The following is a 13,992-nucleotide window of genomic DNA, read 5'->3' as shown; positions in this document are numbered from 1 at the left end:
GCCAAATGCCTTAAATATAAATGTAAATACCAAATATATATTCAACTCTGCATGATATATTGATGCTGAAGAGCCAATCTTAGTCTTCCAATAGGAAATTAATTCTTTTTTTATGTAACTCAGTGGCCAAGAAGTGTCTGTTTTTGCAGGCAGCCACCTTCATTTATTCACGAGAGTGGACCAAAGCAGCAAAATAAAGGCATGGGACCCAGATGTTACCAGAAGGTCCGTTGTTTCATTTGTGAGCAGCCATGATGCAAATCCACTAAAGGTGCGAGGTGTTTCATTTGCTCCTCTAGGGAAATGCTATTTTGCAAATGTTTGAAGTAAAGCATTGCTGAACACGGCCAGCGTGTTCGAAGCCGTTTCAGATCCTTCACGTCACAGGTTATTCTGAAAAATCACCGTTAGCCCTATATGGTGGCCCAGGCAAAAACAAGACATTTCCGGAACCAAAAGAGACAAGAAAGTCACAAGGATGCTGCGGACGGCGTCTTCTAGCGCACTTCACCCAGCAGAACGACGAGAGGGGGATTTTTCCTGCGGGTGTAGACGGGAGTAGACCTCTGGAGATGAATGGTGGCGGGTGGCGGACACGCCCTGTGTACAGGGGAGGGGACCAGCTACTAACACCAGATGCAGTGCCATCAAAAAAAATCAACAGTGTTTTGTGAGTCTAAAAAAAGATCAAATATCCTCCTATCAGTCTTGGGAAGAGTTACCTGAAAAATAAAAAGGCCTCAGCAGGACCTTCTCTGTAAACGTGTCAGGCTTTAAGACAGTAAAGCTGCATCATTACTTCTCACCAAACCCACGACCACAGATGGTGTCTCCGGTGCGGGGCTTTCCTCTCACAAAAGGCCGAAGTGATGCAGCCTGCTCAAGGTGCAGAAACCTTTTGTCACGGAGGACGAAAGGTGACACCCCTCCTCCGGATTCTCGGACAAAATGGCTGAATACCTGTGGGACCTGCCTTTTCACGTCGCCTAAACCTGTAGGAACACCGATTTTCCGGCTAATATCGGTATCCCAGTATCCCGAGAGGGATTCCAGGTACGAAAGTCACTTTATTGATCATATTTCAACACAACATTATCTGCATTATCTGTGACAGCTGTAAATCAATCTTATCATATGATTACCGCATTAGTCAATAGAAATATGTTATAACATATTATTAACACACTCGCCTAAGAACCAGAAGACGCAGGTTCAAATTCCACTTACTACCATCATGTCCCTGAGCAGGACACTTAACCCTGAGTGTCTCCATGGGGGACTGTCCCTGTAACTACTGATTGTAAGTCGCTCTGGATAAGGGCGTCTGATAAATGCTGTAAATGTAAATGCATTCAGCAGCAGTGCATTGTGGGTTTATGACTGTGGCCGTGTGGTTTAACCTTGCAGAGGGAACGAATGAACAGACTCTTTGGTGGCCACGTCTTTGTTTTGAGGAGTGACGACGGTCGTCTTCGACGCAGAGCGCTTTTCAGCTCAGATAAACGAAGCGGGGCGCACAGGGGAGGAAGAGGGGGGCGTCGAGGGGAAATTCTTTTCATTGCCACCTTTCCGCGCGTCCACGTGAAAACAGCAAGCAGGGCGGTGCCTTCCCTGCGCGTTCCGATGGAAACATTTTCCCTGGTTTTACCGGCCCGGCATTTGAATACATCAGGAGATGGGAAGCCACAAAAAAAAACATAATCATGCGCCAAATTCCTGGTTCTGCTCAGCCTCATGCTTTGACAGGTAAGGCCACACTGGTAGACGGGTAGTAGCCTAGCGGGTACCACACTCGCCTATGGACCAGAAGACCCAGGTTCAAACCCCACTTACTTAGCGTGTCCCTGAGCAAGACACTTAAAACTGAGTGTCTCCAGGGGGGGGACTGTCCCTGTAACTACTGATTGAAAGTCGCTCTGGATAAGGTGATAAAAAAGCCACCCTGCTCACGGAAAGGGGAGACACCGGCGTGGCCTCTGCGGGCGGGCGGACTCCGGAAAAAAAAACCCACACCGCCTCCTGCGCCGAGGCGAACTTTAAACTCTCAGCCGCTGTGTAGACAGGGGTGTGGCTAAATATGCCAAACAGGTTCTGAGCCGTCCCTGGCCAGTGGGGAGATTACGGCTCCCGGTTATTTGCATGTGAGAGAGCTGTTGAGTTCCCAGACCTTCGCGGGCAGGGATCCCTCCTGACCGGAGGGGCCTTCCAGTTCTAGAACTCCCGCACGTCTTCAGAGCGCGATGCGCACCTGGCTGTGGATGTGACCCGGAGTGGATTCATTGGAGGCCTCTGGTGAAAAGCTGAGAAGTAAGTTTGTGAAGAGAAACTTCAGGCTTCGTTCTTCGGAGCAGATTTAGTCTGCTTTTAGTCTGCAGCTCTGCAGATGGTTCTTATTTCTGCGCGCAGTCGTGTAAAAGCAGCTGTACCGTGCGAATGAAGACGCAGTTAACTCCCTTCCCTGTCGTTCACATTGTCATAAAGACATGTTCTGGCAGGACCGGATTAAAAGAACAGCAGTCGGAGAAAAGGCATAAAGACTGTTGACAGCGTTTTGTGTTTGGATGATTTCTGAAAAAAAAAAAAACTTACGTCATTCTAATTCATCTGGTTCATTCTAATTTGAGCTTTGGAATTATGATGATTTGAAAATTGTGCTAGGCATTTTAATACCTCAGATACCACGGACAGACATGTGTACCAACACACGCTTTGAAGGTAACTTAGCAAGCAAGCAAATAAAATGAATACATATATATTCATATAAAATAAATCGCTACATAAACACCCATAAGCAAGGCCACACGATGACAGGGACGCGTGGCTGCGCGTCCTGAAGGCGACGAGCGAATCTGGACAAGCGCTTGTTTAGGGCTGGCGGGCTCGGAGGAAGCTGCAGATTTATTGAACTGGGCCTACATGCAGCGGGCTGATTCACGGCCACCTACTGCAATTATTTCCCGAAAGAAAAGAGTGTGTGATGAGGAGAGACCCGGGTGGATTGAGACCAGATCCTCTCTGCAGGACTGTGTGAATTCAGCCATTGTGCGGTGTGTACAGAGATATAAGAAACTGAAAAACAGCGTCAAACAGTTTTCTGGAAACATTCGAAACTATTTTTTTCTCTGTGATTTCAGACTTTAAAAAAAGTCAATAGAAGTGGTTCATACATAAAATGCCTCTCATATTTCTTCTCAGTATTCAGAAATAATCAACCATGAATATTATTTCAATACAGTAAAGGACTTCAAACCAAGCCAGGACTCGCTTAATGAACCTAATTAACCATTCTAACTTATTCTGTATATATGTACTCATCTGCATTTATCTAAAATCGCATTTATATCTATATATATTGGCGGTTGCCACCTCTAATAATGTTGAACCAGTGTGCCTGGTTACAGCCGTGGCCGGGACACGCAGCGCTGCGGGCGCTTGGAAAGATGAACACCTGCTGATCAGCAGAAGGACGCATGATCAAATCCAGGCGGGACGCTTCATAAATTACTGCAAGGCGGGTTCATGTCTGAGCCGGAGCTCAGGCCCAACCGCATGAAAAAAACGCATGGTTGGCATTGGCAGTTTTTTAACCGTGGAATCACCACATATTCTAATGGCCGAATTAATCTTTCAGGGACGATGCTTCACGCTACCACGATGGAGTCCAATCTGTCTCTGCTGTCTTCATTGAAAGAAGAGACCAGGCCGGAGGAATACGTGCTGCCTCATTACAAGGAGTCGTATCGTTTAGCAATTGACGGGCTCGTCAGCGGAGGCCGGGACGCGTACGAAGAATTGACCAAAGCCGAGCGCACCGGAGACTTCCTCTCGGAGGAAGAAATCCTCTTCATCACCAAAAACACAGACAGGCCGTCTGCAGGCAGTCAGGCGGAGGACGCCGACGGCCCCGCCGACAGCAGCGCGTCTTCGTCGGGGACGTACTGGCCCACGCTGTCGGACGTCCACACGCCAGATCTGGACCTCGGCTGGCCAGAGGTCGCCCACCAAAGAATGCAGACGAGCGTGGACCTGCTCTTCCACCCCCCACGACAGAACGGGCCGACCATCAAGGAGGTGATGAGGAAACACATACAGGACGCCGGGCAGGTGAGAGCAATGGGACGCAGCACAGACAGCCAGTATTGATCTGCTCTGTCTCCGCAGCTGCGATCTTTGCTCTGGAGCGTTGCACATTTCTGAAGTGCTTCTACACACCCAGTGCATTTCAGCAGAAGGATAAGTTCAGGGCGGCGCCCGGGCGCGCCTCATCACTCCAGTTGTGCAGCTTATTCTGGGAATAAAGAGAAAGGCTGTGGACGGGGGTGCTCCCGACTTTGATTGAGAGCAGGGGGGTTAGGGTTCGGATCGGGGTGCCGGGTTAATAGATAACAGGTCAGCAGGCTGCACGACTCCTGATAAAGTATGTCGACATTTCATTAGTAAAAGTACACATTTGGACAAATGCTGAAGGCTTGTAATTGCACTGCAACCTTCGTTAGCTTAGTTCCTCTAAATGGAGAACATTTATCTGTGATTAGGATGAAAATTTAATACCCCAGCCAGCAAGTTCTAGATTATTATTATTGAATATAAGAGTTTGCATATTTGCATACATTTTGGACAGTTGTGTATTGTTAATAAAACGAGGCCGACGGGATCATTTATACAGTAATCAGCTGGACCAACAGATGCTGCATCGGTCACAATGTCACAATGTCACAATGTCACAGAGAAGCAAATCTCTTTCAGACCAGTTTGCATTCCGATACATGCAGAAGCAGTAAATTATTGTTATATTATCATTAGATAAGTAGTGATCCTGTGATAATTAAACTAATTGATGCAGGACGTATATCTCTATTTTAAATGCTTGTGTAAAAATGGAACTGAAATGGTTTCCACTCTAACCTTGTTGATGGCAGAACCGCATCCGTGTTATTCACCAGGGAATAATATCACGTGGAGAGTGGGAGGAAAAAGTTTGGAATGCTCATGGACCAGAAGCATTTTTTGAACCCGCGCAAAGGTTTCAACTGACCCCTCATTGGACGCCGTTGACTCTGTATTAAATTATTGCTTTGCACAAAGGCCCAATTATTCCGATCAGATAACCCAGTGGTTCAGCGGGGCGGGCGGTTCGCTTAGAAGCCACAAAATCTCATCTCTTTTGAATCAGCGGTTTGAATTGACACCAAGACATGAGTTGGCAGAGATAAAATCACCAAGGCAAACTCTCTGACATCAGCTCTGCCACACCCACACAAGCAAGTTCTGTTTTGCCTATATTTACCCCATTCACCACCTTTGTTGTGGAAAGAATAAGCCATAGCAACATCTGACATCAGCGAGCACAGGTAGATTTTTACACGTCGTGATATTCATCAGGTTAAAAACAGAACATTTCTCATCTTGGCGATGATGGAATTCATTCCTTCAACAACCGCGAATGAAAGTTGGAGGTGCAGCCTGAATTGCTGTGACATTGACATTTACCTGCATTCTTTAAAATTACACGTGTCACGTTCCAGTAAACATACAAATTTTCAAATAATGATATGTTAGAGAAAAAACCCCTTTGATTGGTGAACCTGTTTTGAGCAGAATTTGTTGTAGGTCCAGTCCACGTTGCGTAACTCTCCAAACGTGTGGTTGAAAATGAAGGCACTTCTCTCTTCACTCGTAGGCTCTCACTTTGGAAAAAAAAGGTGATTCATCTGAAAGTCATAGTGACGTGTTCGCAACTCAGGGGTTTGGTCATCAAGTAAAAACAGCCGCATCGCTGCTTTTTGACATGTTTCGTCTTGATCCGAGCTGCTGATCTGTGTTCCCATTAAACCCACTGATGTATCTAGATTATACTCTTTGCAAGTTTAAATGAATAAAGGGATTATGGGAATGAATTCAGTGGATATAAGACCTCTCGTGTTCACACTTTGATCAAAAGGCATTCATTAGTGAAAATAAGTTTAACTCAAGTGTGACTGTTAAATTTTCTTAAACATTGGCTTTTATACTGAAAGCCTGTTGAGATGTGCCTTTAGGCGTTTTAAATTTGGTGTTTTTTTTCCATAATAATGCTAAAATTTTCTGTGAAATTAAAGAGTTTTTTTTTTTTTAGGTTATAGCTGTTGCAATGGATGTATTCACTGACGTGGATATTTTCAAAGAAATTGTGGAAGCCGCCACCAGGGGAGTTCCAGTCTACGTACTCCTGGATGATTACAAGTTCAAGAGCTTTCTGACAATGGCTGAGAATCAAGATGTCCAAATAAAAAAACTCAGGGTAAATGCCGTTCTGTCCTCACATGTACCACATCTTGGCTGTTGCTCATATATGCAATGTGGCAATTTTCAAAATGGGGGCAGAAATTAGAAAGAAAAAAAACACCAGAGGAGAGAATATATATATATATATTTACAGTCGGCCTCTGAAAATGGTGTTTATCCTCACAAACCTATCATTTAGCCAAGCAGGTTGTCACCACTTAAAAAAACACACACACACACACACACACACACATTTTCATGTTTTTCAGTGAGTTAAAGCATTGCTATTTCCATTCAAATCTTAAATCGGATATTGCCAGAAAATTCATTTATATCTAATTAGAAATATATCTTATTGAGAGAAGCAAAATTGGCAATTTATTTAATGCCAGTAGAATGAAAAGCTATTAAAGCACATCCCAACACATTATTTTTGTCGATGTACAGTATTTGCAAATGGAAAAGCATTTTTAATTGTTTAGTATTTTTTTTTACATTTTTAATGTCATAAATGACTGGAAATGGCTGATATTGAATGGAAAAGGCACCTGCTGATCTGTACTCTAGTTCAAGCCCATCGTTGTAAAAGGTTCATTGTCTATTTAAAAAAAAGTTGCAACGATTGAAGAAACAACTTTTTATAATTTCTGCTGTGGCTGTTCACTCTCGAGCTGACATCATGACGGTGGTGAAACTGCTGTGTTCTCCTGCCCACAGAACATGCGCGTGAGAACGGTGAAAGGCCTGGAGTATCTGTGTCGATCTGGAGCAAAATTTCATGGGCTAATGGAGCAGAAGTTTCTGCTGATCGACTGCCAAACTGTGTTTTTTGGGTCGTACAGGTAAGATCGGGGACCATCAGGACATGCACTAATAATCTAAACCCGACTTCCAGCCATGTGAACACTATTACCAACAGTTAGATGATTTTGCTCACGTTGTTGCGGCACTTACTGCAACATTCCAGTGATCCTCGAACAGCAACTCGCTATTCCTGTGCCTTTCATTACCCAGTGGAAGTGTGAACAGATCTAGATTAAAGCAAGAATGCAGTTCTTAGCTGTGATGCCCCAGGGGCACGTCAAGTCTGTCTTTACCTATTAATACACCTCGGATGCTCTTTCGGTAATTTTGCTTTCTTGTGGTGTTCCAGCTTCATGTGGTCCTACGAGAAAATCAATCTCAGCATGGTGCAGGTCATTAGGGGTCACCTGGTGGAGTCGTATGACGAGGAGTTCCGAACTCTGTACGCCCGATCCACAGTCCCGGCGGAGCTGATGCCCGAGGGCGGTCCGTCTGACAAGCGGCAGAATGGGAAGACGGACGCGTTTTCCAATCATATCATGCAACCTTTCGAGAGGACACATCAACTGCGACACACTCTCGATGCCGTTTACAAGAGAACCTGCGAGAGGCAAGGCCACTTCAAGCTCCCAATGGGTGACATGGAGGCCAGAATGCATGACTTTGAGCCCCTCAACCTTCCGCCCATGGTGACTCAGAACCTTCTCGCAGCGGCGGAACACAACGGCTTCCTGAAACGGCACAGCTATGCCGGGGAAAGGCAGGACGGCACCGCCATTACACCCCAGCTGCGGTACGGCGTCAGTAACTGGAACGTAACCGGAAATGGTTACAGTGGCCCGCTCAGAATCCCATACTCAGGGACGGGAGAGGAGCATCATCAGGTTCCAGACAGGATCTACAGAGGTGCCGATGTTCGTCAGTCTTACCATGGCAACAGCAAGCAATTCCTCTCCCTGCAGAAAAACATGCCGAGTTTGGAGCAAACGTCCAAGTCCTTTCTTCGTACGTGGAGGATTGAGTCCTACCTCAACAACAACGATGCTCTTGGCAGAGATGGCCTAGAATACCTGGAACCATGTGAAGTGCCTGAGAACAAGGCCCCACCTTACCTCCACTCTCGCTTGAGGTCATCTCTGGTCTTCAAGTCGACAATTCCAGAGCAGCCAGAGACAAACAGTTACTCAAACAACTCCTCAAACTCCATGCAGCAGAATGGGCCATACGCCATGCCATCCAATGCACCGTTTCCCTCACCCATGAGGTGGAACCAACCAGAGCCGGTGGAGGACAGGCCAAGCCATGACGACTTTCTGCTGAAAAGGAGAAGCCTGCAGATTTTAGACGACCCGAGGCAGGCCATGAACTTCAACTCAGGGAGACAGGCTTACCAATCTGTCTATGCCAGTCTTGGCAGGGCCAGAGGGCGACTTGCAAGCGCAGAGCAGGAGCTGCTGCAAGACGACCGGTTCAAGAGGCACAGCGTGGCGGACCCCAAGTCCAACATGTTCCGTGAGAACAAGGAGTGTTCGAGCTACATGTACAATTCTCTAATGCGGCGGCAAGCGGAGAGACAAGGCGTGCACGAAAACGTGGCCAACAGAGCGTATACGCCAAACTTCAGCGAGGACCAGAGGTCTGTCTCGCATTACGACGTCAAAAGAGTCGAGCAAGTCAGACCTTCAGCAGAATCGATGTGGCAAGAGCCGCCCTCTAGGACGGTGTCGGCCACAGTCCTGGATGAGAGTGACAAAGCTTTGAACCACCCCAAGAAAACGAGTGGCATAGGCTCGCCGCACTTCTTCAAAAGCAGCTCGAAGAGAATCAAGTCCCTCCTGAACATACCGGAGAAGAAGGACGGCTCCTCAAAGAGCAGGAGCAGCCTCGGTCCGCAGGGCAAAGGGAGTTCAGACACCATCCTCTCTGAGGACGACGAGAGGAGGCGGTTCGGCGGCTCGGCCAACTCGACCAAGTCCACCGACAGCCAGAAGAGAGCAAACGGACTCGATCTGAACAAGCCGCCTTTTGGCAACAGCTCTGGGAAGTCGTCCACGCCACGCTTCAGCACCGAGGAGCTGCTGCGGAGCACGTCCACCGGCGAGAGGACGACCCTCACGCCAGCCACGGGCGCCAACAACGCGAAAGCAAGCCTGACAACCCGAGACGGCTGGCGCCGGGATCGGAACGGGGAAGTCCGAGCCTACAGCCGGTTCGAACCCTTCAGCGTGCTCGACAACAAGTCTCTAATCGCGGGACAATCCGGCGCAGCCGAGAGACACAGGAACCTCTTATTTATCAAGGGGGACCGTGGCTACCACCCCAACCCACCTGACAATAAACTCGGCAGGTTGTTCCAGCGAATGGGAAACTTCATTAACAAAAACAAGTGACAACATTTTTAAACGATCTGGAGTCACTTCAGTTGGTTACTTTGGTTTCTGGGGTCGTTTACAGTTACTTTACCTGATGTTTACAATTTGTTGAATTTCTACAAATGTATTTATTGTGTATAATTTTTCCTACAGATTCTACATTTGAATAATTGGGCCCTTTCTTTTATCACCCGGTAATGCAGAGTCCTTCGTTTCTTTAGTTCTCTCAAAGTTTCTTCCATGAAAGCCATCAGTGACCTCCGTTACTAGTCAGCAGAAATGCGTTATTGATTCCCAGGCCATGTAAATCAGAGGAGATGCTAGTCAAACGTCCCATAGGTGCCACTCGAAAACGATCCAGCCTTTTACACAGCCAGGGGTTTTGTGATCTGTTGCACTCTAACGCATTTGGGGATGAAGGAGCTTTTTAAAAAGAGCTTTTAAAAATGTCTATGAGAAAACATATTGGCAAATCCCAGTGCCTCACAAAGAAATAGATGAATGGCGGGATAATGTTACTATGCAGACGACTAATGTACTGAGAATTTGGCTGCTTCTAAGTAGCCAGTAGGATAGATTAATGAATAGAACCTCTAGTAAATTAAATTTACACCCACCTCTGCTTGTATTAATTTATATTAGAAGAAAGGACATTAAGGACATAATTAAATAATGATTGAGGTTTTTATCTTTTTATGAAATCTGTGCACGCAGGACGTGCGTTTAAATGACAAAGAAGTTAAGCCACTTGTTAGGAATATGTAACATATCTTAAATATGTAAATAAAGAAAATCCGATGTTTCAGGGAGTTACCAAATTATATGGTTAACATGGTTTTACTGTCTCGTAGTTTTTGATATACTGAGCGTTATATTTTCAGTGCATGTCTGTACACTGTTTGTGGCAGTTATCCAGCTCAAAAGTCTTCCTTTTCTACATTAGTTTTTTCATGGGCGATTTGGATATGCATTTGGTCAGCCTGGGTTAAACTGTACAGACTCTCAGATTTTGCTGCTGGGCCTGTATTTGCTATGCATTGCAAATTGCTGTGACAGAAAACTATTTATTGTGAACACGGCTGCTTTTACAAAAATCCTTGAATAGACAGCGGAACGTATTAAACATGCTCCTTCTTTTTGCTAACAGCTCTCATCGTTGTTTTTGGCAGTGTGAAATATATGTTTTTCCATGGCACCAAATTAACCTCGTTCACGGGAACAGGTCATTCGCCCTCAGCCCTGCTCTGATCCTTCATAGATTGGATCCTTTTCTTTTCTTCTGCGTGACTATCCCATGAGTCCAAAGTTTTCATAAAACTGTTGACAGCTCTATGCACGCTTCTGCTCTTGTGTAGAAGTCCCTTTTCAAACAGCACATATTTTAAGAACAGGAATGAAGTAGCCTCACTTAAACTTATGCAATGCGCTAAGCAGAGCCTTAGAGACAATAAAAGAGTTTATTGTCTCAACAGGAACAGCAGGAATAAAAAAAACGTAGCATAACCCTGGGGTTCTGAGTCAAGGTTTATGGAATAATTCAGTTGGAGTCCAAAAATAATCAATTTCTCATTAAACACAATCGCTTTATAAACCACAGGAACCGAGTTGCGAATACAAACACTGCTCCAGAACAACAAATCATGCACTAAAGCGCTATTGCAAATTTGTTATCGATTTTCATAACTCATAACATGTGCTTTACATGACTGATAGGAGTTGCAGCTCTATACAATTGATCAAAGAAAGAAACATATGTGGAACGACAGAGTTCAATGTTCACCTGTGTTTTCCTTGCCCGTCTCTTTGATCTTTCATGAGGGTTCCTGCAGTCAAAAGAACCTTTGTGCACTTGTCCATCAGGCATGACCAGGAACAAAAGTGCAAATATGTCTTCTGTGCAATACACATCAAAGTTATGGATGATATTCTCCATGCCCCCATTTTTACTATGTAGTATGAAGTTTAACAGTCTGCCGTGGAAAACAATTTTAGGCTGTGAATAAAGGTCACGGACCTCCAGGAGACGATCAGTGCAGGTCGATTGTTCAGTTGAGACCACGTCTTACTGTTGAGTTTTCGGTTCTGTATAGCTCAACTTTGACAAGTATGTCAATGCAATACTTGACGACCGGCCTCATACCGCGACAGAGCTGCAGCTTTATCAGATGAAAGATGGTATTTGGCATTGATTCGGCTTCTTTTTCTCTCTGTGGGAAGGCCTTCAGACTGGTACTTTTTGAATCTTCCCCATCAGAATACTCTGATAGAATTTCAGCCCTACCAACACGATCTAAGCCTAAGACCATGTGTGTAAAACTACCAGTGCCATATTATAGAAAAGGGCTGTACTTGTGGTTGATATTGCACCTTTTTTCATTATAAATATTATAGCTCAGTTCCTTCTCATGCAGTGGGCTGTTTTTGATCTGATGATGGCATGCAGATGACGCTCACTCACTCCATTTTGTTTCATTTTATGCTGTACTACACAGATCTTGCAATACCTGATAAAAAGAATAAAATGATAAAATGAGGAACAATTTGTTGTCTAAGAACGGACAGATTTATTTATTCGTTGCCTCACTCTTGCGGTCCATTTTCCCCACGGAAGCCAGAATGTCTAATTCCCGATTGAGTGCTGAATGATAGCAGGTGCTGCTTTAATTCCATAAACGCCTTATATCCCAAGGATGAAAACCAGACTTTCAAGCAAAGAGCCAAGAATCTTTATTCCCTCACCTTTTATCAGTACCACCTTTAAAAACAACATTTTGACCTGCATTCAAATGCAGTAGCATAGGCCTATTTGAGTACTTTATTCCTAATTTTTACAACTTTATTCCCTCATATGAATATTAATCACACTGCAATAGACTGAAGATATTATGCCTGTGACTAATCTGTAACTTGATCTCAGATTCTCCTGGTGCGGCTTTTATCTATAGACATTTCACTGGGTTATATCCTAAAAGAGATTTCGTTTAGGCATATTTAATGGCTCAAAAACTACAACATCTGACAATCTGGCAGGTGCAGCAGACACAGTACCAGCTGGTGGTGAGTAGTGTCTTCAAGGGAACTTCTTGTCCCATCCATTGACCTCTTGGTTCATAGATGGGAGAGCAGTGCGTCCCTGGCCAACTGTCTAATTTCTCATTCGTCCTTCCTTACACAGAGCTGTACTGGCACTGGACTTATTGTTCTCATGCACTGAACTAGTAATGTTCACTGAGCAATGTTCATTTTTACTACCTGAATTTTTTATATTATAGAATTCCATTTGTGCCATTTACATTTACATTTTACAGCATTTACCAGAAACCCTTATCCAGAGCGACTTACAATCAGTAGTTACAGGGACAGTCCCCCCCTGGAGACACTCAGGGTTAAGTGTGTCAGGGACACAATAGTAGTAAGTGGGATTTGAACCTGGGTCTTCCGGTTCATAGACAAGTGTGTTACCCACTAGGCTACCCACTAGGTGCCAAATGATGCTGTGTTGACATTCTTGGGGTTTACAGCTTGGAGGTGCCACACCTGAGGAGGGAGATTTCTATGAGCTCCCTTTTTATGTACACAGTCCACAGGGATGTCACTGTAGCTGATCCCACAGAGATCTGTGCCCCTCCACCATCCTGGAGCGTTTTTTGGTCACAGAGAGCGTGAGACCCAATTAACCCCAGATACGCCAGAAACCTCCGTAACTTCATCACACTTGTCCAAACTAATGATTATCAACATGTATTTTATTATATATGGAATATGACACCTAGAATTTTATCTGGCCATGGAGCATGTGCAATAATAATAATAAGTATAACTTCAGTAAAACTTTAAATGTCAACCTCGCCAGTCTCAAAACATCTATTCCTGGTGACTAGACCTTTAATCTTCAGTGTAGGTGAACGTACGGTAATATTTGCTCAAGTTTCCAGTAATCCACAGTACTGATGTGAGAAATTAGCATTAAGATGAGAGAACAGCATTAAGGGGCAGCTGCCTCCATCTGCGATGCCACAGGGCGGGAGAGGACACGGAGGACCCAGGCTGATGACAGAACACATTTTGATCCCCGGGAGCCTGTCATGGCTGCCCACTGCTCACCAAGGGTGATGGTTCAATACAGAGGACACATTTCGTTGTGTCATCATGTGCTGTGCTGCAGTGTATCACAATGACAATCATGTCACGTTCACAATCAAGTCACTTTCACTTCACTTCTGAATAATCGCACCAACTGTTGTCACTTTCTCACCCAGTTGTGTGGTGATGGTCTTCTCGCCCATTCCAGCCTTGTGTAGGTCCACCATCTTGTTCTTGAGGTCAGATCCTTACCTGTATAAATACAACTGGGAGTCAGGAATCTTGCCGACTGATAGATTGAATGCATTAATTTTATTTCCTATACATTGTACAGCCCGTTGTACCTGAATGAGATGTAGATCATACGGACACTATTTAACACTATTATTACCCCATTGCCCCTTTCTGAATTTTCCACACCGCTCCTGAAACATGTCATGATCTCCATCTGTCTCTATTGTCTCGGGCC

At 45.0% G+C, this 13,992-nt stretch overlaps 1 protein-coding gene across 2 annotated transcripts; it reads left to right on the top strand.

Annotated features, from left to right (window-relative positions):
• The first annotated feature begins 2,151 nt into the window (after positions 1–2,151).
• On the top strand, positions 2,152–11,895 carry fam83b (family with sequence similarity 83 member B). 2 transcript variants are annotated; one of them, XM_028988005.1, is made up of 5 exons: positions 2,152–2,307; positions 3,632–4,104; positions 6,116–6,280; positions 6,982–7,106; positions 7,418–11,895. In XM_028988005.1, exons 2-5 carry the CDS (start codon positions 3,637–3,639, stop codon positions 9,456–9,458), a joined length of 2,799 nt encoding a protein of 932 aa, XP_028843838.1. In that variant the 5' UTR covers positions 2,152–2,307; positions 3,632–3,636; the 3' UTR covers positions 9,459–11,895. The 2 variants fall into 2 exon arrangements, with proteins under 2 accessions (XP_028843838.1, XP_028843839.1); XM_028988006.1 differs by lacking the exon at positions 3,632–4,104.
• The last annotated feature ends 2,097 nt before the right edge of the window (positions 11,896–13,992 follow it).

Source organism: Denticeps clupeoides, chromosome 8 (assembly GCF_900700375.1).
Source record: "Denticeps clupeoides chromosome 8, fDenClu1.1, whole genome shotgun sequence".
In the NCBI taxonomy this organism is placed as follows: domain Eukaryota; kingdom Metazoa; phylum Chordata; class Actinopteri; order Clupeiformes; family Denticipitidae; genus Denticeps; species Denticeps clupeoides.
Note: the sequence above shows the minus strand (reverse complement) of the source record. Positions and strands in the feature narration are given on the sequence as shown.